Source organism: Nipponia nippon, unplaced genomic scaffold (assembly GCF_047370975.1).
Source record: "Nipponia nippon isolate SJK-2023a ecotype South Korea unplaced genomic scaffold, ASM4737097v1 scaffold_2, whole genome shotgun sequence".
Lineage (NCBI taxonomy): Eukaryota > Metazoa > Chordata > Aves > Pelecaniformes > Threskiornithidae > Nipponia > Nipponia nippon.
In genome coordinates, this window is record NW_028262336.1 from 101047936 (window position 1) to 101073824 (window position 25889).

General features: G+C 41.1%; 1 protein-coding gene across 3 annotated transcripts in view; it reads right to left on the reverse strand.

Moving 5' to 3' along the window:
* Positions 1–25889, reverse strand: part of CAB39L (calcium binding protein 39 like) — a 67155-nt gene that overhangs the window by 38898 nt on the left and 2368 nt on the right. The window contains exons 1-3 of one of the 3 annotated variants that reach the window (XM_087756608.1): positions 10045–10189; positions 9602–9827; positions 591–739 (exon numbers count right to left, since the gene is read on the reverse strand). In XM_087756608.1, the coding sequence (XP_087612734.1) occupies positions 591–692 (102 nt within the window). In that variant the 5' untranslated portion in view covers positions 693–739; positions 9602–9827; positions 10045–10189. Of the gene's footprint in view, positions 1–590; positions 740–9601; positions 10024–10044; positions 10190–25889 lie in introns of those variants that run through there. The other 2 variants (XM_009463082.2, XM_087756609.1) reach the window with 2 other exon arrangements.

Below are 25889 nucleotides of genomic sequence, written 5' to 3' on the forward strand. Positions count from 1 at the left end.
AGTGGCAAAAGTAACTCAGGTCTGTGTCGCAGAGTTAGAGGAGAGCAATAGCATTAGCAAAAACCTAGCTCTATAATTAGGAGTAGCGCAGCTCATTTAGGAAACACTAGCACACAGAAGATTGGAAAGGATTGATAGAGTGAGATCTCTTTTATATACATCTGAATACATACAGGTTTGCTGGTTTATGCGAACAGTGTTCATCAGAAGTAAGTTTTGCTCTGTGGGTACCTACACATTAATTGGCAGTCCCATTTGTTATCCTGCTAAAACAGTTAATGGTGTAATAGTTTTCAAACAGCATTCCAAGCTGTTTTGTTAGATGCATTACTATTTGAAGTAGTAGGAGATCATCCTTCATTTTGGCTGAGGCTCCTGGATCTCAACATTTTCTTTTTGACCCCCAGATTTCTTCTACTTTACTTATGCAAAAGCCCCCTGATTTCAGCACGACTGTTCAAACACAAAGATACTTACATTTGCAAGCGCTTGCAAAGCCAGGGCAGTCAGCGGACACAATTTTATTCCCTTTATTCTACTGTTTCCCCAGCATAAAACCCATATTGGTCTTCTACAACATTACCTCATACCTTGTCTGTCTTTTTTTCTTGTTTTTCCAATATGGCCATGTTTTCTTTCAGAATTTTCACAATCTCAGCAGGGTTTTTGTGCGATTTACTAAACAAAGGCATGATTTTTCTTCACCTGGATTTCTTCCTTCAGGATAGAAGAGGACTGCCTTAAATCAAATGAGAAACAAAAATAGCTTTTAAAGCTCATACAAAAATGCAATCAAACCACACAAAGACATTATGAACAATAAAAGGTTATGCCTCAGGCACTATATTTTGCTTCAGCTACTCAGTAAAGCAGTAAAAGTTCTCACGTACAGTTATTGCAAGTTCATCCAGGAATCACAAGGCACCATTAGCACGTGGAAAGCAACTACTCAGCACCTCCGCAGGAGCTGGGTGCTTCCTAAAGTCCCTGACTTACAGGTCAGCGCTCCAGCGACTCTATCCCTATGTCCAGCATTTTTTGGACACTGCATATCTGGCAGGCTCCGCTAGATTGCTGATAGACGTTTCTGCCGAACTTCACTGGGTTCATCGCGATGCAGATAGCTAACTGTAGATGCCAGCGTACCAAAAGCATTCTTTGTTTAGAGCATCACAAGGTAAGGTCCCAGCTTCTCCACCATTGCTCCTTCTTCTGCAGCTGCTTTCCTTTTTCAGCCTAAAGCTTCTTGAGAAGAAGCAGTTGAAACTACCCCCTAAGTCTGACAGACTTCAAGGATCTGTGGGTCAGATCTCACTTGTGTAAAACATCGCCTGAATTAAATAAGGAACAGAGGATCAGGCCCAAATACAGACACAAATGTTTTCATGACATTTAAATGAAACACCGAGCATTTTAATGAAAATGGCTTTGTTTGTTTAATTTAAAACATTCTTCCTCTGTGTGGTTAGAAAGGCAAATACCACATCACGGCATTCATACATGAAAGAAACCAAGCAGCTTAGTTTCTGATCCTACATAGCATTAAGTTGTGAATTCCCATGGGTTTTGCTGAGGGTCCAATACAAAGATCTACTGAAGTCAATGGACAGACTAGAGATGGGAATATGCTCTGGTTAAGGCCGTACCACTTTCCAGGGAGAGTACAGCACCATTCTGGACTGCATTCCAGTTTGTACAATAACAAAGAAGAGGTAAAAAAAAAAAACAAACCCAAAAGCAAAAAATAATCTCAAATGTTCATCTCTTTCCACAATAAAAGACAACCATTACCATACCTCCCCACACACATTTGCAAGATTAGTCGTGAAAACATAACTATATATACAAACCACTTCAATCTCCTTATTCTTCTTCAACTTTTACAATTTAAAAAAAGCATTATACAAGAGGTTTCAAAGGAGAGAATTAAACAAGCACAATACACACAGTATAAAGAAGAAAACCCAGTGGTCCCAAAGAACCCACTCCTCTCATGCTTCGTTGTTACTACTGACACACTACAGAGTCCATCAGTAAGTATGACCCCATTTGTGCCATACATCCATGTGTTACTAATCCCCAAATATCCTATGGAATGAATACCCGGATTAGATATACATTCTATTACAACTATAAATAGCAGCCATATAAAATAGCCAAGTACAAAATTCAAACCACAGAGAAGTACTTTAAAAAAATTTAAAAAAAACAAACAAAACTATACAGACTCTGTCCTAACATCTTATTAAAAACATTTCAAAATATTTTTGCAGATTATCTTTACAAGAACAGTTTCTATGACATGCAGGAAATATTTTTAGATGTCTTATTTAAACCAAAAGTTCCTTTATAGTGTCCAGAGTAGGTGAATTTGTATATAGCTTCTCATTTGTTGCTAGGTCAGTTTTACAGCAGTATTTTCATGTTCAGCGTCTGAAAGCTAACCACTTTCAGATTTCCATTTTCAAGCTCTTCACGGTTCAGTTTAAACTCATTTTTATTTCTGCAGTTTTGGCTACATAACCTTCACTCCGTGGCTGAGCTCTCAACTGCGGAGCCTTGCTCCCATGGAGCTCACAACTGCAAGCTTTGGCAGCACCATCCAACTAGCAACCGAGCAGGTCACACCTCAACCTGACAATGTGCAAGACTGAAGACTGGGTATACTAACGACTAACTCATTTGAGCACATTCAGCTACATACAAGCACTGGAAAAGACTGGGATGCCAGTAATATACAATAAATTTGTTTAAACGTTCCTAGCAAGCACCAAGCACCCCGTAATCCTGCATTTGCTGCAATTAGAAGATTAATAATTCACAACTCACTTCAAGAAGGACCTGATTCTGCATGTGTTTTTATTATCCGTGAAGACATGGCATGAGCATGTGAGGATGCAAGAGAGAGAGTCTGAGAGCAGGAGCTTAACAGGCACGTTGCATTTCAGAAAAGAAGTATTTTCATCCAAGGTGGGGTAGGTTTACTCAGATTACTGAAGCCATCCCTTCATCTTCCCCTTTTAGAAGTCTCCGCACAAGGAAAAGCAAAGGGGGAGATAATTTGATTTTTAAATTGAAGTACTCATGAGCTAGAGGTTCTGAGATTTAAAAAAAAAAAAAAAAAAGAAGTCCACATTTCTAACTGAAATGTTGACTATAAATTATAAACACATTTTCCTCCCAAAAAATAGCTTATATAGCTGTCAAGAGTATGGTGTCTGTATTTAAGTAATCACTAATTTTGCCCTAAAACTCCAACAGTCAGGCTACCACTTTTCCACTGTATATAGTTCCAGTCTCACCACCAAGTCACCACAGCACTGCTCAGTGATAAAATACCGTTTCTCTTCAATCATACCCTACCAGTGTCCTAATCACAACAGCAAAATCACTGATAATAGGGCAGGAAGGCACTCAAGAGACTGTTTAGTTCATCCCTCCACTGAACAGAGCCAAGTCTCTGCTTCACTTAATTTATTAGTCCTACATACAAAGCAAAGCATCTGCCGTATGCAAGTGGAGGGAGACAGAGAGAAAAAGGGGAAGAGCCCCAGACATGCATCAAAAAACATTTTTGGATTTACCCCCTTTCAGGACACAGTTTTTAACCCATCAGCATCTGGCAAAAGATGATCCATTGCTTCAGAAAATACATAGTGGCATCTGCAGGTTATGGTCCCTTTTGCTTCTCCACGCAGGAATCTCCTAGGGAGCACGTGCTATTCACAATTACAGGTAGAAGCAAACAGGGGTAAAGTCACTTTGCTGAGATTTGGGAGTTGCACTCCTTAGTCTTATGGCTGGCTATTCCATAAGGCACATGGCGAAACAAGGACTCCTCCCCTCCAGCTTTGCTCATGACTGGATTCTCCAGCACCAAAGAAAGCAAAAGCTCTTGCTAAAGCTCTTGACACAGCTGGGCATTTCTGCCTTGTCCTCCTCCTTCTATCAGCTCTCTGCTCTTTCAACTTTAATTGGAAGGTCTTCTCTTTGGTAGAGGCACTAATTTGGTTTAAATTCCCTATTCCTTTCATCACTTATTTTAAATCCATTTTTTGGAACTCCGTATTTTCCAGGCATCTAGCCCTCTGTCAAGGTTGCTTGAAATTGGCCAGTAATTTAAAAAGTTACCATGGGAAGAGAAGTTGGATGAGAGATGGACAGTGTGACCACATAAGCTTCATTTTCTCAAGAAACCAGCCTAAAAATAACTGAAATACAAAGATGAATGACAACTGAAAAGAATGCAACACAGGCTTACCAAAGGTAGCTCATACTACAATCCCTTATGAATATATTTTTAGACAGAGAAAACACAGTAGAACCCATGCATCTAACATGGAAATACACTAAATTGAATAGAGTAGAAAATAAACTAGTTGAAGGAAAATTATCATGTAAAGGGAGACAGATTGTCTGAGAAGGTAAGAGCAATTTGGGGACGGGATCGTATTTAGAGAGGCATAGGAATTAAGAGCCTACCCAAAAATTGTGGTCACTCAAAATCGGAAGGTATTATCAACACATAAGAGAACTGGAATACCATTACCTAAGAAACTTGCTTGCCTCAAGGACTGAGATAATGAAAATGGGATAAAAATTAGGAGTAGAAAGTATCAGATAATGCTGAACGGCAGAAGAGACAGACAGGTGGTAGATGCCCCATCCCTGGAAACATTCAAGGTCAGGTTGGACAGGGCTCTGAGCAACCTGATCCAGTTGAAGATGTCCCTGCTCATTGCAGGGGGGTTGTACTACATGACCTTTTAAAGGTTCCTTCCAACCCAAACCTTTCTAGGAATATCTGCTTCAAGCTGAGGACTTACCCTGAGAAATTACAAAGACAGACACCCGGTGACTACACCCATATTCTATGGACAGGAGAAAGACAGACACAAATCTCTGATGAACTGAGAAAGTAATTGCCAGTAGAAATACAAAGGTATTCATGTCTTTGTACAAAGTCTTGATGGAACTTCATATGGAACATTGTACACAATCCTGAACATGCGCAGCCAAGTAAAATCAACAGAGGTTAGAGCGGGTGCAGAGAAGGACGCTAGGCTGACCAGAAAAATGGGAAGACCAGCATGTCTAGGAGGCTCGCCTTGGTAAGCTTAGAATAAAAATACAGGGAAGATGAAGAAATTATTTCAGCTCAAGTAACAACACCACTTTATTTATGCAGAAGCAAATGGCTATAAACTGCCGATGGATAAACTTAAGCCGAAAAAGTAAAGGTTTCCAACCATTGGAGCTTTGAAATTTTGAAATGACCTGCTCTACCAGGCACACTACAGAGCATCTGTTCATAAATTTTTGACACTGCTGTCTGGCAGCGAGGGACAGGGCTCAATGAGCCCCTTTCTTTCCTGCTTTCTAGGAAAACTTTTTCCATCTAATGGTTATTCAACATATGTTTTTATAACATCAGAAATGCATTGTGGACACTCCTGAATTCGTAACGGGGGACCAGCCAACTTCTGAAACATTTAGTTGTGATGATGTTATTTCACTGGTGCTCTTGTGAAGAGCTTATGAGACCAAGGAAAGAAACAGCTGTATCTCACTGGACCGACTCCTGGCCTCAGAGGTTGTCTCTCCTGGTCGCACAGGGAACGCTGTAGCAGCGCTGTAGCAGCAGCGGTGGTTTCCAAAGCCTGCTGTTGCCATCGGTATGAACAGGACATTTCAGCCACCAGAGCTAGAGTCTCCAGTGCATTTTACAAGCCCTACTTTTACAGAAGTACTTTCAGGGAATATAATTCCATGTTTGTTTGGAAGAAAAAAATGGCACTGATTTTATTTTAGGTAAGTGACAGAAACACCAAAAGGCAATTTTAAAGCACCGTTTTCTAAATGTTTGTCTGTTTCTTTTCAAGTCAGAAAAAAAGAAAAAAAATATATCACACAGACTAAAGCAGTGAGTTGAATCCAGAGGTGGACGAGGTTTATAAGCCATGAGTATTAGGGTATTCAGTAGCCTGTCAAAGGTAACATAACATCCCTTCATACTCAGGGCGTGCCTTCCCTCAGAGGCCTCCAACTCTGCAAACATTTAACCAAGATGGAAAACACACTTCCAAAAAAACCTATATAGCTGCTGTTACTCTGCCCCCTCTGCAAAGGGAGAAGCTGAAGCACAGGAGATTAGAAGACTTACCCAAGGCCACATAAAAAAAAAAATCAGTGGCTATGTCAGGAATGAAACATAGATCATTTGACACCAAAGTTTATGCTTTATCAGTCTTCAAAATATGTCTTCTGCCAGTTTATCTGCTCATAAAGGGAATGCAGTAAAAAAAAATCAGAGCAACTCAAGCTCTTTAATACAACTATAAAGTACAGTAAGAGATCTAGCTCTGTTTATAGGCACCCTCCCCAATTTCTTTGCTCTTAATCATATACTTTTGAGAAAGATTATAGCACAGCTGAGCTTGTAAGTACAATGAAGGCAAAATGCAGATGGCAACATCACTCTACTCACCGGCCCATCCCACTATGAAGTGACTCAGTTAAGCAGCTCAGTAACAAATGCTTCCTCCTGCCCACGAAGGCAAGAATGGGAGAGAGCACGTGAGCCCATCCACGCACTCTTTCCAGACGTTCCTCTGGACAAGCCATTCAGTCTTCCAAAATGAACAAGCGCAACAATTTCCTTCCCTTTAAGTAGCAGGCATCCGTCTTGTCTTAGTTGCTAACCTTCATCAACTTACTGATCAGACTCAAAACATTTCAGTAACTCATATTGGGTGAGAGCTTCTTGAATGGAAAAAAGACCTTCCTTTTCCATTCACCCCAGTGTGCCTAAGACCCACATATCTGAGGCCTGCATTAGCGCACTTTCTTCATAATTTTGCCTAATTCAGTCTCTACATAATGGAAGAGACACTTTATTCCCTCGTCATTTCTCCCTCCTGCCATATTTGGGAAAGCTGTTGCAATTAGAGAGTCACGTACTCAAACCAGGGGATGGAAGTCCCCATGTGTGATGATCACCTGGAGAAGTCCAATCCATCCTCCCCCATGCAGTCCCCTCACACGACCCACATTTCATTCGATACGCAGAAGGAATCAGGGCTACACAACAAGTAACTTCTCTGCAAATCCTCAACGAGTTGCAGATCTTGCAGTACATTGAAAATGAGACAAAAGATTAACAGAAGAGAGGACAGTTTTATGGTTAGTGTGAATGAATGCCACCTCTGCTTGGCAACAAAATTATTCCAAAAACTCAAGAATTTACTCATCATAAGCCTTGCTGTTGGCTACTTGTTGCATTACCTGGAATGAAGGTGGATATTGGCTGAAACTTCACCTGAACACACAAAACATTGCAGTAACGCCTACCATCACCACAAACATCTTTTTTTAGCAGATGGCAAGCATCCTGAAGATCAGACATGGAAAATAAGTAGGCAGCTCTGCCCTTAATCTGATCACCTCTACAGAATGAGAATAATATCACATAGTTGTTCAATACTGTTATGGAACTGAAGGCATTCATGGTGATGCTCCACTCAAGTGCTGAGGTGTAGCTCTGTGGAAGCACTCAAAGAAATTAATAATTCTATTTTTAATTGAGTGCTTGAATGCCCATTCAATTAAAACCAAAAAGCCTACATAGTCTCTCAGCAAACATGGGGGATAAAATGAAACACTGAACAGCTAGCTATCTGGTCACCGAGGCCACAGTTTGATAAACGCTTTGTTCCGTGACAGTGCCACCCTGCTCCACATCTATTCACACCCCTACAGCCTCCGCTGGGGCAGTACAGCTGTCTGCAGGGCCACGAAGTGGGCCAGGTCTGGGAACCCACCCAGGTTAACAAAAAATAGCCTGTGGGGAAAAAAAGGTCACACTGGTTCCCAGCCCAGTTCTCCCCACAGTCTTACAAAGAGCTGTACCAGCACAAGAGGGGAAGAAGGGGATCAAAGGAGGGTAGAGACAGGGCTGCTGGAGCAGATGCGACAGCTCAGGTGTTCACCAGCCAAACCCAGAATGAGACAGTGATGATGGGAAAGGGGGTGTAAATGTGTGATGATACAAACTTAATGAAAGTATCCTGAGTAGGGTACAGAGAACAGACTACATTGGCACAGATAAATGCCAGAGTTCAAGTTAGGAACCTTCTGAGTGTTTGACTTTGCTGCCTAGCGTCCTTTTATTGCAGCAAGTCCTGTGCTACCACATCTGTTATTATCATAAAATATTTATTACAAAACAGCATTTGCACGCTGCAATGCCAGGTAACATTCAGGTTCTAAAGCCATGCAGAAGCAGCGTCTTGTGGCACCATACTCACACCTACATCAATCATCTCTATATCACAGGATTACACAGGCTCTCCCACTCATGCTAACAAACTAGCTAGAAGTAGTAGGTTATTACTTTATGTTGAATAAAACCAGAAAGAGAAGAAACCAGCGGTTTTACAGCCACCAAATTTGCAGGATTGATGACTCAAGAATATTTGGGATCCCTATTTCCATTTGTCACCATGGAGGTCTTTCAAACCTACAAAATTAAGAATTCAATTCCATTCCTAACTGTAGTCCATAGTGAAACTCCCACAAGCTGTTATGCAGAAAGAGGTCTCAACTAATGTCTCTGAAGCACACACAATTCTAACAGAATAGCCCTTAACAGCTTTTTATTTACTGAAGTAAAAGGGAAACCAAGTTAAATTTCCATTTCTAGTAGTAATAATAACTGTAGAAATAATGCAAACCGGTAATATAATTTAAATAATATAGGCAGCAACCAGGCGAGAACAGGACTTCCTCTAAGCCCATTAGCGAGGAACATGAATACTATTTTTGCTTTTTGTTCAATATTACTGAAAGTTACCTTGCTACACAGTATTCACTTGACCATGTCATTAGCAAGCCTGCTGTGTTACTTCCAATAGCTTCATAACACATTAAAATAATATGCTATAGCAGTAATTTCACTTTACTACTAACATTAGTCCAAGAAAGAGTCTTTGCTCAGAAAAAAACCTTCCCTTTAGCTCAATGAAAGTTCTGCCTGATAACGACTACACGAATAGCCCATTCCACAGAATTAGCATTTCAGGTTGGTGAGACCTCTTGACTGTAAATAACGAGACGGTTAATTTACATATGCCGTTTCTTGTGACAGTTCACACGCGTGCTCATCTTCCCTTCATCTCTAACAGTTTCCCAGTGTCTTATGCAAGTGGCCACGCTCTCATTCCTCTGCATCTCAAGAGCCAGTCCGCAGCTGCAGGCAGTCAGCGGAGAAGAGCAAGAGAAATGATATATTGCAGATATTTTATTTTTGGAAACCGCACTGTAAATAAAGCCATTTCCAGAGATATTCCATGGACATGGAGCGCTTGGTCGCGGAGCCAGCGCCTTATGTAACAGGAGGAGTATTGTTTAGGGTTGCCTGCTTTGAAAAGCCACTCCTGGTAACACAGTTTACAAAGCTATAAAAAGCTAACAGCGTAACCATCGAGAACAAGCAGGCAAGCAGTTTATTACGAAAAGGCTGGTGCTAACTGGAAAAAGAAAAGTTTTATTAAATCACTTAACTTTCTGTCACTCGGAGGACATCATCTCGGCTGACACTTACTGCGTGTGGAAAGGTGGGGGCTCCTAGACAGCCCGGCGCAGCCCCATGGCCAGGTGCTGAAGACAGCTCTGCCGCCTCCCCGCAACCCACGCCGCTAGCAGCCACCTTCAGTTATCTTCCATTTAATTCAGCTTTTTCCCCCCCCGCCGATTATCGACACGTGGCAGAGACGAGGGATCCCGCGAGTCGGCCTCCTGCTCGTCTTCTGCCGAGCGACCGTCAGCCTCTGGAAGAGCGTTAGCAGAAAGGATCACTTGAACATGCACAGGCGCTCACAAGCAGCTGTAAATTTCCACTCCCCGCTGCCTGCGGCCGGACTCCCGGCCTCGCTCCGGCTCCTCGCAGTTCCTGCTCCGACTAGCTCCGTGGCTGGGTGTGCATTTTTCCTCACTGCCCTCCCCGCTTCCCACTCCCTCGCTTGTCTTGCTCGCAGGCTCACACACCTCCCAGTCACCACGTCAGAGGAACGCGTGGAAAAGCAGAGGAAGAAGCGATCGCTCCGCCGAGAGATTTCTCCAGGGTTAAGGGAGGAGATGCAACGATTTTGCATCACTTCTGTAAGTTTCCATTCCCCTCCGAAGTCTGTCAGCGTAGGGGAGGCATCGCTGACGGGTCCTCGCACCATCACGTGGCAGAGGCTGCTGGAATTAAATTATTCACCTTGCTGTCCTGCTGAGAATGCAAATAAGGGAGCCCAACAGCGGGTTGTTGTTACAAGATAATAACAAAATCAACATCCTCACGCACCACATCTTTCAGCGGAGTCCTGCCCAGAGAAGCCAAAGTTAAGCTGCTTCCTGCCTGACTATATATAACATAAAGATCCAAATACTTTTGCACAATAATACTGGAGGGGAAGAAAAAAAAAACCTGCAATATACTCTAAGCAAAATTTAAATCCCACTGAAGAAAAACATTAGCCTGAAGTATTTTTTCAAAGGCTAATGTGATGGGGAAAAAAATCATACAATTAAAGTATTCTGAAACAAGTACTACCAGCTATTATCAAGCACACAAATACAGCAAAATGCAATTAAAGGAATTGTTAATGCTTCACTTTTCTCTCTCAGCAGCTATTGCTCAGCAAGCGCCACACATTCCCAAAGGGAATGGCAAGTGCCTTCCCCCCCTCCAGCTGTCTAACAGGCGTTGAGAGCGGGGAAAGGAGGATGCTTTACCAGCCACCGCGGGCACAGCAGGATGGGATTTAAATCTTGGCTGAGCCCCAGCAGGGATGAGAGCCCAGCATGTATTTCTGCTGGACTCACCAGCTCGGGGGGAGATTTCACCTCCCGTCCCCTCTTCCTCAGGGCAACGCTCAGCCAAAGTCCTACATTATTAAAAATAATTCTGCATGCTACATTTGCTTGGGAGCTAATCTCAGCCCCCGCCGCATACCAGCACTACAGTTGCATCAGATCTTGATTTAGGGCTCACCTGCAGTAGCTGTTCACAGCCCTACATTAAAGGCAACCAAAAAAATATGAGAAACCTCATTTCTGAGGAATACAGATGAAACAGCCACCTTTTAAAGGGCTATCATCCTTTGCTAGCTATCCCAGCTCCTAACGGGGGCAAACAGGAGTATCCCAAATCCTCACTTTGAAGAGCCAAGGATCAGCACCTTGCTCATCCTTCCCAGGCCCGGAGAGGCAGAAGTTGTCCCTGCTACCTTAACCTCCCTGCATTTGCACAGGAGGTGCCAAGCCGACCTCAGATCAACAGATTTGTGCTCTCGACTTATCTGTAAAGCATGCCACCATTTGTGCTTACACTTTACCTAACAGATCATCAAGATACCTCAGCCCCATGTTTTTGGGCTGCCCTGAACAGTACTGGGAACAGGCACCAGTGCTGCTCCCGCTGCACCCAAAAGTGCTGCAACAAGTGACACCAAGTAGCAGTTTCTGCTCCAAACCCATAGTGAAATATTCCTCCAGCACATAATTAAAAGCTTCACGTTCGACACCCCCAGCCAGGTTTCCTCTCCAGGCCACCTCCAGAGAAAGCTCAGCGAGGGACACTGTGGATGCCAAGCTTGGAGCAGGACGAACCGCCTTCCAAAGTGGCATCTTTCTCCACGAAGCTTAGCGGGCACATGGACAACCAGCACAGGCTGACGTTTCACAACATGAAGGACTCGGGGGGGGAAAACTGGCGCCGGGCATCATTTCATGGGCGCCTTGCTCTGCCCCAGCTCGGCGGGGAGAGGGAAGGGGCACTGTGGCACCTTACACCCACTCTGGGGTTGGCCCTTTCTTTTTTATCGGATACCGCAGCCTTTGGGTAAACGTCACAGCGAAAGTCAAACGATAAAAACTCTGCCCTTGGGCTGCTACTGAAGGTACCGGCTTTTCCTAAGGCAACACAAAAATCTAAGTACGCCATGTCATTGATTTCCACTGTGTGTTTTTAAAAGAATAACTTTTTTCCCCTCTAACTCTCCCGAGGGAAATTATATCCTTTCCATAGTGCATCCACCGCAGCTTCAACAGGTAAAAAGACACCCCTCTGTTGCCCCATGGAGTTCAACATCGGTGGGTGCTACCCTGCAGTTGAATAATCACAAAAAAGACTGAATAATCACAAAAAAGCTGTTTTAGCTGCACACTACGGGGCCCCACTGGAAAATCTGTGTATCACTGAGTTCCCAAGTATTCACAGACCATTCTGGGTAAGGAGCCCTTTGGAAGCATATGAAATTTATCTAGAAAATTGATATCCTCTGTTTCGGACTAAATATGCCTGTTTTCCTGGTTCTGATGAATAAATTGAATATGCACTCAATTTACAGTTCAACTCTGCCCATCTTCTACCTGAGGAAACACTTTTGGGCTTTAATAGGAGCCCTCTACACACCAGGAGAGCAAGAAGCACGTCTGCCGCCATCCCTGCATTGCAGCGGGAGAAACAGTGCAAAGCAGAGTAGCTAAAGGGGCAGGGAGAAAAAAATTTCTCTGCTATTCCAATACTCTGTTTGAGTACATCTTCAGTGCAATTAATTCTCAGATGACAGGAAAAGGCCCTGAACCATCCATCCAACAGGAATTATGCCATAATTACTTAGTACTTTTACCTGTTTGTTTTTTTTTGTTGACGAGAGGTTATTAAATATTTCAAAGGAAATGTTTTCTTCAATTCTTAATTTGTAGCCATCTCAAATCTGGAATGATGTAATCATAAATAGCCAACAATTCTTTATAGTCTCAAAGTACACTGAAAAAAAATCTCTGCGCACTGCTAAAGGACTCCAGCCTCCACATATTTAAATTCCATTATATTTTTTCCTTTAAAGTGAGCAGAGTCCTCAGGCTAAAGCATGGTTAGAGTACTTTTGAGAAATGTTTGTCTTTGCTTTTGTAACTTAATATCATTCAATCTAATAAAGACCAAAGGAAGAAAACCCCAATGCATTATTCCTGCCCTTTCCATTTATTTTCTAAAGTGGAAAAGAGAAATTAGGGAACTTTAACAATGAGCAGGGTAGCAATAAATTACAGCAGCAGATGATAAACACACAGTACATATATATTAATTCTGCTCATTTCATCACCCACTTCCAGTCTGTCTGCCTCCTCCGAGATGACTTCCAGCATTCCAAAGCCCTAAGCAGCCTCAGATAATAATAATAATAACAACAACAACAACACATCCTTCCTTCCCCCCCCAAAAAATTGCTCAGTGCCAAGGCCCCAGGCCATCAAAATTCAGTTCTCCACAGCGACAGGTTTAGTTGTGTAATACTGGATATCAAGAGGAGAAACTTTAGAATACTAAGAAGATTCCCCCACCCTCCAAAACCTGAAAACTAAAGAACCCGCACACACAGACAGGATTTCATCCTACTTTTACAGATCTCAAGATACCAACATTACGGCTGTTTATCAGGGTGGAGGGAAACTAAAACCAAATTACTTATATTATCTACATCATAAAGCTGTTACACTTTAACTCAAGGCATTTAGCTTTATGACAAAGCAATATAAAAAGCGTGCCCAACGCCACTTCTAAATCATTATAAAATAAGAGGAGAGACTTTACAGTAATGTCATGCTTGTATGTTATTCTACAAGCTCGCAGATACTCATTTTCCTAGGTCCTCTGCAAGAGCAATGTGGCCACTCCAAATCAATACCATTAAAACTCTTCTTAATCTAACTGATCCCCAATACAAACGTCCCCACTTACTTTCTCCCCATATAATCTCGGAGGGAGACAAACTCAGAACTGAGCCTATACCTGGATCCTCCCTAAAAAGCCACCAGCACTGAAAGGCAAATTAACCTTTGGCTGCTCATCCAAATATGAAACAAGGCAAAAAAAAGGAGTACGGTCTACAGAGGGGCAGCTGGTTTTCCCTACAGCCATTTAAAAAGCTCCTGGCCTCTCTCAGGACTAGGAAATTGAAAATTCTTTAGTGAAGTGTGAGGGAACAGAGAGCAGCCAGAAGCAGCGGCCAACCTGTAGCTGCATTTTAGCTGAAGTAAGCGGGAGGATTTAAATGGATGCTTTGTATAAGCTATTCCTAAAAATGCAAACATGTCTTCAATGGTTTTCCCCTCTTCTTCCTCCTGGCTCCCTCTAGTGCTTTTAAGCACATACTGCCTTTTTCTTCCTGTTTTATTTAATGCAAATATAAACAATTGCTAAGATTATTTTTTTTCTTAAGACCTGCACTAACTCTTATGAACTGTTCAGGAGTTTTTACTGAACATATTATTCACATGTATGTCACTCCAGCAATCACATGCTGACACCAGTCTTTCTACCAGAAACCTTTACGTATTAAATACTTGACGTATGGGCCAGCATATTTAAAATTTTCTTCATTTCAAAGGCATCTATCAGCTCCATCCTTAGAGAAAGTCAGCTAAAATGAATCCCTTTCCCTGCATGTTCCCACCCCAAACAGGAATTACATGTAAACACGAGGTTACTACAGCCCAACAGCTGAAAAATAAAACAGATATTGAAATTTTATGCCTGCTCTAAAGGGTCACATATAAAATATTAATCACAACCCTTATCTACTGTGTCCCAACATAAAGCACAAGTAAGAACCATACCTGCACTCCCACTTTTATGAGTGGAGGAACAGTGAACTCATGACAACATCATGCATTTTACCTGTGGATGTATGCAAACAGAAAGTAGTCCTCCAAAATCAGTAACTCCTTGAAGAGCTGAGCAGGTATTTTTAATATAATTAAAGCCTTCACCTCTCCAAACTGCTTCTACCCCAGCTCTATATGTATAGTCAACCACTTCAGGGGCCATGTTTTTTTAAGGTCCATTCACGGCATGAAAAATGTGGAAAGGAAAGCTCATTTCAGAAGGAACAACCAAAAGAGCTTTGCTAAAGATCTAAAATTTAACCTCTCATCACACGTGTATCATGAGAGGCCGAATCTTAAAGTTTGTATTGCAGCACAGTAAAAAAAAAAAAAAAAAAAAAAAAAAAGTTATTTACGGCAGCAACAAACAAAAGTTATACACAGCCAAATAAGCCCTCGCTGTCTAGTATGGTGGAAGATAGTCCTTGCATCACTTATAGCACTTTTCTTCATTAGATTGCAAAATTCTTTCATATGTATAAGAGCATTTATCTGCCATCTCCCATTTCTGAAATATCCAAACAATATTAACACTGTTTAGTCTTCTTGCAAATATTGAATTTAGTTGCTGGTTTCCACATAAGTTCGGCAAGCAATTTTCCTAATGTTAGGCATGAGTTAGTAAGACAGCATGGGGTACTGCAAGTTAAGACATCCCCTTCCAACATGCTCACATGTGCAAAAAAACCTATCTATGATGTTCCCTACGACTTCTCTGGTGGTGAAAGACAACAGAGCATCCCTAACCAGAACTCTAAACTTCCTAATAGTGCTTGAAGCTGAAAGCTGTTTTAATGCATATTCATCTCACTAATGGTGATGTGCAATAAAAATACTAGGCAGATCAACTGGCTTTTGATGACAATAATTCTTTATACGTAACATGTAGCTCTGGTTTTGAGAAGGGAGAAGGCAGTTTGGGAAAATAAAAAAACAATGGACTATGACTTTTCCTCTACTGACCACTCCTATAGAAGTCTAAGGCATTTTTCATGAGATGTTCTCAAGATGACTTGCAAACAAACAAAATTAAGCTTAATTTGAAATGCAAGTTAAACACTCTTGTGAGGCACACACCACAATATCCACTTTAGTATGAGGCAATTGAGGTGGCACCAAGCAAACACGCAAAGATGTGCACTCTAAAATGTATGATTAAAGAATGTCAGTAGATAAGAACCGTCATTCCGAATCAGACAAAGCTCCATCAAATCCCATCTGCAAGCACAGCTGACGGCAAGTGCAAAGTAGAAAAGAACCATGTATCAGAAGAAGGACCACTCTACTCTTCCAGCTTTTGGCAACTAGCATCTTAGAGGTTTGCTGAAGTGTCATCCAAAATCACCACGCTAAACAGCTACAAATGGCTCCACACTTGTTCACTTGAAAGATCCTAAAAGAGCAACTATTCCTTTTCTTAGGAGACTTTGAAATCATATCTGCAGTACTTAGATACAACAGATAGATTGCTTTGGATGGCTTCTGATTCTCAAGACTAAGCAGTCAAGAGAGCTCAGAGACTGCTGTTGTCTCTAGATGAGAGTTCAAACAAGAAATCAGCACCGTCGATGATTTACTGCATCCCAGTTAGTTACTTTTTCAGGACAGCAAAGGCCAGGAGTTACCCACAGAACCATTGTACTTCTCAAGTGATTGCTGCAGACAAGAGAACAACTGCTGCCAGAAAGTCCCATATGGAGGTAGGTTGTTGTACAGATGAAGAAATGAGTTCAGACCAAGGAAACCAAGAGTCAGCTCCTATTTCTGTCACACATTTCTATGGGATCTTGGGAAAGCCACTTAGTCTCCCCATGGGAAAACAAATGCATTCAAGACCATAAGGTGCTTTGACACTATAGTGATGGAACCCAAACAAACCTACTAGGTAGTACCCAGCTTGCTGTGTCCTTTTCTTGCAGATCAGGATAACAGTCTTGCAGCTTGCGTGATGTACGTCCCCAGAAATCATACCCATAGACAGAACAAACTTCTGAGTCTCTCCTCATGCAAGTTAAGAATCCTGCTAAAGCAGAAGGGTTGAACAAAAAATAGAATAGTATTAGGCTAAAAGAGTCTAAACTGCTGCTTTTAGATGAAGAACTACAGGCTTTTCCAGTGTCAAATAATGAAACCTAAGCATTATTACAATTCATGAAAAACTGCTGTTATTTTTAAGCAAGTGTTGCTCTAAACTGACTTGCCCAAAGTCACACAAGAAAATCTCCGGCGGTCAACACTGTTCCCCTGGAGAAAGAGAACCCAGATCTTCTCACATTTTTGCTCTTTACCAGTTTTTGTCCTGCAACAACGTTAGTTTAAAATATTGGATCAGGATAGGGAACGTTGAGAAATCATCGAGCTCAAGTTGCAAGTGGAGACGTTGTCTCCACAAGTAGGCCAAAGTTCTTCTCCCTGACAAACAGTTAAGTATATTCATCACTTGTCAGATTGCAAACGTATTTGCCTTTATATGACAGATACATGGTCCATCATGCAACACTGGATGCTTGCGTTGTCTGTCCCATGGTAAGGATCACAACATGACTATAATAGGATCACCCTTCCTGTTACGTGATGAATGGTCCCCGTTGTCACGAATCCCAGATTTTAGTCACATATTCTTCTGGTCCCAAGATGGACACTCCAGTGCTTCTCTAAGGAGCTATGTAGTCCATCCTGGCCAAAAGTTGACTATACTGAGTCAATTAACTTGTCTGGTATTCTATGAAGTCAAATACTGTTACTCCCCACTGGGGAAAACCTAACCATGCACTTTTCCACCTTACTAAAAAGCCATCTGCTGTTCTCGCCATCTATGTTGCCCAATGACTGACGCTACCAATTAATTATTACATCAGACACACACAACCACAAAGTGTCCAATTAAGGGCTGAGTTCCTTTTGTTTTAATTAATAAACCAGGGTCATTCCTTGAATTCCTTAAATGGCAGCAGGCACAGCTGCAGGCTGGCATTTTTTAGCACAGGAAGCCTGTCCTGAACAAGGACCAACGCCCAGCAGTGTGCTCGTCTTCAGGATGATCTCTGTTTTGGAGGGAGCACAGCTGAGGCACCTGGATGTGCTTTGATTCAACTCTGCTCCTGGGTAGCCTCAACAGTGAAGATCCCTGACAGGCTCTGGATACCTGAAAAAAAATAACTCACTACATGACATAAGTGACAAGCTCGAGATATATAGGTTATATCAGGTCAAATATACTGACAGAAATCTTGGTAAACATCACTCCTTTACACATCTCTCAATGAAATCTGACAGCTCCTTTATTACACAGCACACAGATCTATACTTACAAGCATTGTCACACCCTCTGGAAATAGTTTTAAGAAGTGACAGTTTTCTCATGCTAATGGTAGTTTACATATCTGCTCTCTTCCTACAGCAGCAACTGATAATTTTTCTCCTCTGCATGTGTATTTGCAGTGTGCATTTACAAAACAACTTTATCTGCCATCAAAATCTACACTTCTGAAGGGTAAAAGACTGCTACTGTCCAATACAAAAAAAAAGTCGTGATTAGCACAGAAAGTAAGGTGTACCCCCTCACAAATTAAAAAGCAGTCTCAAGCTGTATCAGCCCAGACATGAGAAGTTATCCAGTATCTTTGCAAAAAAAATGTTTGTATCATAGTCAGAAGCTATCTGAGTCTGAACACCAGCAGAACACATTTTCTAGTATCAAATATGCATTCAAGACCTCAATTCTCTCTCTCATATGACATTCCTCAATGTCATGTCCAAGCCTAACATTACAAGGAGACAAAATTTCATATCTACTAAATCGAGCAGAGATTCCCAAACCCAAGGAGTCGGAGCTATAGGCCTGATAGCAGAATTGAGAGAGAAAACTCACGAAAACATTTCTTTCAAAACAGCAGTGCTCATAAGGATATAAAATTATGTCTGGCATTATTGCCGACTTTGGAGTTTCCATTCAAGTACCAGGGAAAATAAATGGCTTGTTTTCTGAGAGCAGGCAGAAGCCTGTGAGGTCACCTAGTAAGAATCATACCAGTTTAACTTTCCATGACCACAGCAAGCCAGTCTCTACTAGCTGTCATCACAGGATGAAATGACTTTCACAAGCATAAGAACTTCCATTGAAAGATTTCAGCACACAAAGACCTGTATCCAAACAACCAGCCGCGTGTTAGCCAAGTAACTAAAGACATAAACCTAAGCTATTTAATACCTTGTCATTTAACCCAGCAACCACACTACCTATTTTTACATTTTTCTATTTAAAAAGAATATAGATGACATGCTCAGGAAGTTTAAAATTAACACATAATGAGGATCTGTGACAATTTACACAGAACTTAAATTGCAGAGAGGTCCAGTGCTTCCTATAGGCTTACGAAATAAGACCTTATTTGGAAAAAAAGTTTGAAACAGATTTTTTTCTCTTCTCAAAACAAGAAATGAATGTTGTTATGACCAACAAAGGAATTTAAAAATTGCAAATATCTACTCTGGTTCTCACAAGCATGAATTATCGTCTGACATAGCTCAACAGCTTCTTGAATAACAGCAGTTTTTTAAAAGATCTTGGATCTTGACATTAATTTCAAGTGTTGGAGAATCTATGAAGTCCATCAATAAGCTAGTGCAATAGTTAACTAGTTATCGCTTAAAAGATTTTTTCATTTTATGCAAGTTCATATTCTTTTTTACTTACTGCTTCTTGCTGCTGTGACTCCTGTATTTGCAAATTTATGCTCTTTGAAGGCTCTCCATTTTGTTCATGGATGCTCATGCTACATGATCAAATAATTTCAACAAACTCAGAATTTACTTCTTCGTCACTATCTACAGTAAGTGTATAGATACATTTTTCCAACACCTACAACCAGTACTGGCTTCAATTTGAAAATATGTCTTGATGTGAATCCATCAAACTTGATTATATTCCAGAAGGGAGGTCAATAATATTGGAAAGGAAATCTCCCATTCTGCGTTCAGTGTATTCAACTACTTTCAGCTCTTGGCTGCCACTTATCCACAGGGAGTGTCTGTCCACTGACTTGCCTGTGACCCTGGCTCCCTTGCAGTTCTGTTCTTTAGGATAGTGTTCCTCATCCTTAAGGTGCATCCAGCCTTCTTTCATGGTGATCAGCTTCCCAAAGGTCTGAGTCCAGCTTTCAAAAGAGGCAGTTAATGTGCTCTTTAATTCAATCAAATACATGAGGCCATGCCATCATTTGTCATTTTTCTACTCTACATGGCCTAGATAAAACTGTCAGGAAGGATTTTGCAACTATGTGTTCATTTGGGGTTGTTGGGTTTTTTTGGTTTTGTTTTTTTTTTTTTTACAAACATCCAACAACTGAACATCAGAAAATTTTATCTTAACTCTATGATTCTTCATCGAGTGTAACATTTTCAGGAGTTAGTTTCTTAGACAGACGAGATCAAACCCTTAATCTAACTGATATACTAGACATTTTATAATACCTGTTTTCTATTAATCATATTGAATAGGACTTGTTACATGTCAATCCTTAAGATTTTGGACAGTTTTACATTAGCCATTTAAAAAAAATATTCCTCAGTCTCCATAAATTTGTAACACAAATTTTCAGAAGTGTTCTTTCAGTCTTTATTTATTGCTGTAATGTGATAGATTTGTTTACCGTTATATGATTATTCATAATATTCAGCTTCGTTCTCACTACAGATGTACATAACAGTTCTGTCTTTTCGGCATTGTTGTTGACAGCTTTAGTGCAGCCATCAGACATATGCCACTGTTCTTTTTGTTCCTGGTATTTTTAGAACCTCTCATTAGCCCCAGATCCTAAAGAAAATCTGAAGAGTTTTCTTCAATCATCTTTTTAAAAAATGACTTATACTTATTCCTGTATATTGGCTGCTGCCTTTGAACCACTTCTAAATGAAGATGGGACTCTTCCTTTGCTTAAACTATCTTTTAGTATTTGGCTCTGCACATTGCAGATAGCCACACTTCCCGCCCCCCCCAACTTTGAGAGAGACTCTTGTAAATGATGTTAGAAATACATTAGTGATGTAACAGCACATCACATCATGCAGAACTGAAGATTTGCTTAGTCCCCCATGTTTTCCATCCTCAAAGACAGGAATGTCACATACTTTTCAAGCCATCTTCTCCCATGACCTTATGAACTGCGATGAGGAGATTCTCGGTTTACAGGGTAGAGAGAGTTCAGTGAGAGAGAGGAAAAACAATGGGCAGCATCTCTGTGCGTGTTTTCTTAGCGTTTAACTGCTGCCCAAGAAACCCGAATACCATGAGGATATCTCGGGTAATCCTCTGGCAACATCCTCCTTTCCCTGACAAAAGAGGGTGGAACACAGATGAAATGTAGAACCATGTATGTCCTCACATTAATGTTGGTTTTTTTGAAGGGTTTGTTTTCCAAACAGCGCACGTCCTAAAGACTACCAAGCCAATCTGACCTCAGAGTTCATTTAAACCTGCCTTCATTCAAACTGCCTTTGACCAAAAGCACTTTGTCTTTTACTTTCGTATTTTGCCCAAGGCTGTGTGCGAGGCTTGCAATAGAGGAGCACAGATGTCGCAGGCAGGTACAGACCTAAACACGGATTGTAATGTAAAAGACAAGACCTATTAATGGCCTGCAGATGAGGAGGAGCAGAACCAAAGGTCAACACAATTTCTATGTAGTAAGCTTGTGTTCAGAAGGTTCAGCCTTACTTAGCTTATTTGCTAAGATACGTTAACCAATTTGTCAAAAAACCCAACAACAAAACCCTCAATGAAAAATCAACAACAAAAAGCAAACCCACACTTTTCCCAGAGACTGATTACATGCTATACATGATATTTACCTTAACAGATGACTACAACCACCCTGCAACCCTGCCCTCACCCTATAAATTTCAATTTGGTGCCTTATTTATAACAACAAATAAATTGTATATTGCAGACAGCTTCTCCTGTATCCAAAACCAACAGGTAGTGAACGACCACCATGAACAGGTAGTCTTTTGCTTATTTGCAGACGTGAAAGACAGCTGCTTGACTGCCAATGAACTGCAGAAAGAGAGAGTATATAATTAAAAGTTACACCTGAGGAGGGAAAGTTGATACGGTCATGCCTCCCTGCTGACATGTGAATAAAAGGCGTAACAAAGAGCTGAATGTTACGTGTTGCTAGGATCACCACAGATGCTGGAAGTCAACTCTCCTTCCACATTATTTTAATCTCTCCGTATCCAGTAATCTCCAGTGCCCTTACTTAAAAAGCCCCACACAATTTCCTTCCAACACTTAAGAGCAAGTGAACTGCACTCTTTGCTGCGATAAATTTGTACGCATAAATTTGTACGAGTGCCTTTGTGCTAGATTGGCATGAGGTCTTTAACAAAAATCAAACAATCCAGTAGTCGTCACTCAACGATCCCCACATTTCAAAGTCCAGTTACGCAGCAGCACTTTCTTCCATTTTAACTATTGTCTCTTGCAACAGGAAACACAAGGCACAAACATTGCTGAGATATCAGAAGGTTTTTTTAAACTCATGCGGTAAAATAATTTAAAGATATTGTTTCACAATTGATTAAGTTGCTCTAAGATTACTTTGCTGCTAAAAAGGGAAGTCGTGCCCTGCCTGCCATCACTTCCCTTGCACCAGTTCTAGGAATGGCATGACTGAAGAGGGAGACAGATCAGCGTGGCAGACACCCTGAAAATTTAACAGCTGGAAAAAACCAAACTCCTCTTACTTCCCTTAAAAATGCAGCTTTTGGAGAAGCGAGAGGAACTGTGGAGGGGCTTACTAAATGTAACTTGTGTAAAATTTTTGGAACTGCCTTTATCAGTCATTTCTAAAATGGACAATCCAGGCTACAATACTAAAAGAACAAAAGGAAAGGAAAAAATCCATCCACCCATGAACACTTTTTTTGGAGGAGAAGGGATGCAATTTTAAAATATTTCTACAATAGGTGGTGGCAAAAACAGTTTAAAAAAAAGAAAAAAAAAAATCTTGTCCATTCTTCCTCATTCCTATACCCAGGCTGCAACCACACGTCTTGATCTGCTATTGCGAGGCTTGTAACACTTTGCTATGAGTTCATTAACAAAAGCAATTCATCTTAAAAATGATCCTTCACTTAAAACTTATGCTACCAAACTACAACTCACTTAACTGGTTCATCACAGACTTGACAGAAACCATATCTGCACACTAAACTAAGCTAACCAGCAGTATTTGGTGGACATTTTTTTTTTGGGGGGCAGATACACATGAAATCTATTTGTCTAGCAGCACTCAATCTGCATGCAATCTAACTTGTGTATGTATCCACTTCTGTGAAAGAAGTGCCAAATTCACACATTAGAGTCACTTAAGGGACATTTCTTATGAAAAAGGGTTGCAAAGGTTTGGGCCCTTTACTTTGCTTATTCAGTGCTGCTGAAAGGATGTCTCATGCGTTTTCAATATAGCTTCTTTGGTTCCAGTCATTCAAGAATTTTACAGAAAAAAATAATAACAAAGTTAAATTCAGTTGCCCCCAAAAGAAACCCATTCATCTCCACTGCCTGTAAAAAGCAGGAGGGATTTTTGGTCTAGCACAACTGAGAACACAGAGAGGTCCAGGCTTAGGACAGCTCTGCTGTGCCATGAAGACAGTCCACAATAGCCCAGATACACTAAGTGTTCTGCCCATACCAGCACTTTGCTCATACTAAAGAAGCAGTTGTACAAACACTTTAAACTGGGATAAATGACACCAACAATAAAATTAGGAAGCAATCCATCTATCTCCAGATGCTTATTTTGCCCCTAGGCCACCCCCAATTCCCTGAGAGAAGTAGAAATACCACGTGGATGCACAGGAAATTAGATGGGGAAAGTTATTCAGATAATATTAGCTGAGCCAAATAAGAAACTTCTTTTTTTAAAACCCCAACCAGTTCCCTGAGCAATGACACAAATGAACAAGGGAGGGCTGAAAAGCACGGGGAGAACAGAAGTCTTTCTTTGCCAGTGCCAATTTAAAAAGTTCAGAGGATTGTGGCTTCCCTGACCCTTCATAATGCTTATTAACAAAACCAAATGCAATAAAGATTAATAGGACAATACTACTTCCCGTCCTGGCTCCTCCTGTTCTCCACACCTTACTGCCAGTTTCATAGAATCATAGAGTGGTTTGGGTTGGAAGGGACCTTTAAAGGTCATCTCGTCCAACCCTCCTGCAGTGAGCAGGGACATCTTCAACTGGATCAGGTTGCTCAGAGCCCCGTCCAACCTGACCTTGAATGTTTCCAGGGATGGGGCATTCCAGGTTTCCACACCTCTACAAGGTCAGGCCAAACCAACTGCTGATGTAGCACAGTGAACTGGATCAGGAAAAACGATCCACTAAAAAACCAGGGTTTTCTTCAGCTAAATTAGTTTTCCCACAGGAGGCTGTGACTAAGGGCTATTTAGTCCAGAATATTCTTTTTAAGAGCCCCATTGTTGAGCCTCTATACCACGACACGTATTTACCCTGTTTCCTATGGATGTAGTCAAATTCCTTTTAGTATACGTCAAACCTTACAGGTTTCAGTTTTATTTGAAAGCGGTTCTTCTATCTACACACAACGACGACTTCAACTTTTTGCCATATGCATCCCTTTGATGGCTTTCATTAGGTCAGGTCCAATTCTGTGCCAGGCACTCACTCCGTTGCCTTTGTACAGCTGCTCCCAAGAAGAGCGCCACCCGATCAGCCTTACATCAGCTGGCATCACGACGACAGCTTCCTCTACGCTTTGATTCAAAAAATAAAAGGCAAATCAAAAAGAAGTTGTGGAGCACGCCACAGAACATCTCTCAAGAGCGGGAACACTGCAAGTTCACTAAATCTTGAAGGTCGCTTCGAAATTTTTGTCTGCTACAGCTTCATTTAATGAAAATACTTTTGCGCATACTTTAATCTGCACGCAAAGCCACAAACAGAGCCCATCAAAAGGGTCAGAATACTTTACAACCACTAGCTTTACTTCAGAAAATACCAGCGAGAATTTATTTCGGATAAATATATAGTTACGTTCACATGGAGAAATGAAGATTAAAAGGGTTTTAGGCATCCATTTATTTTGGGTTCCTTTCATCACACACATCTACTGCCTGGTTTGCAGAGATCTCAGGCCCTTTCAAGTACAACTGTAATCACAGGCTTTCAGATCTTGTTAATTCATCCGAGTCACCCAAAATTAGAGGACACACTTTTAGGTCTTAATCAATGTATCGTGGTGGGGCTGTGGCACAGCAAGGACAACGCATGCTGGACCTAGTCCAGCATTATCTAACATTTAAACCAGTCTTTTCTTTCTGTGTTCATGCAACTGTCTGGAATCTACGTCGGCAATGAATACTGAGACTGCAAGACAGAAATACAGCTAAAAGTGAAAACATTTCTACTACATAAACAGTCTATAAAGATGCAATCCATTACATTACCAGTCTCCAAATGCAGACCTTGAAGGATATGCCAGCTAGGGGATGGTTAAGAATTTCAGCATATTGGGCCAGACTCCAAACCCCTCAAGCCAGTTGGTAATTAACAGACATCTAGGTCCTCCACATGAAAGAAGCCTATTGTTTAAACAGTGACACAAATTTTTCCTTTCCTTTTCATAGCTGGTCTCGGCCTGTGTTTTAAGATTCCCTTAGGACCATAACAGTCTATGATTTTAGAAGCTCCACTTCTCAAATAGACAATTTGTTTGACTTTTAGTTGCCAGGAATGCAACCATGCTTACATCACAGGTAGAAAAAAATCATTTTACAGGCTTCTCAGAGATCCCATATCTCCCCTTTCTTTGATTTAATAGCTGGAAAAATTAATATCCAAATAACCTAATTAAAACCTAACATATCTACAATAGCAACAGAATTACAAAACATAGTAACAAAACGTACTGACGGCCTGTAAATAGTCTATGGTAAGTCCGATTAGTATGCAACACACCTACAGGGAATATTAGTCTTTGTCTTCATAAATAATGATGTGTTACAGCAAAAGCTCTAAGATAAACCAAAGGATGCCCCACTGAACACCTTTGTAAAGAAGATCTATGATCTGTATAAAATTGCCTGTTCTCTGATCTGTTACCTTACTCAAGGTAGATTAGATGTGTGGAAAACCAAGAGACTACA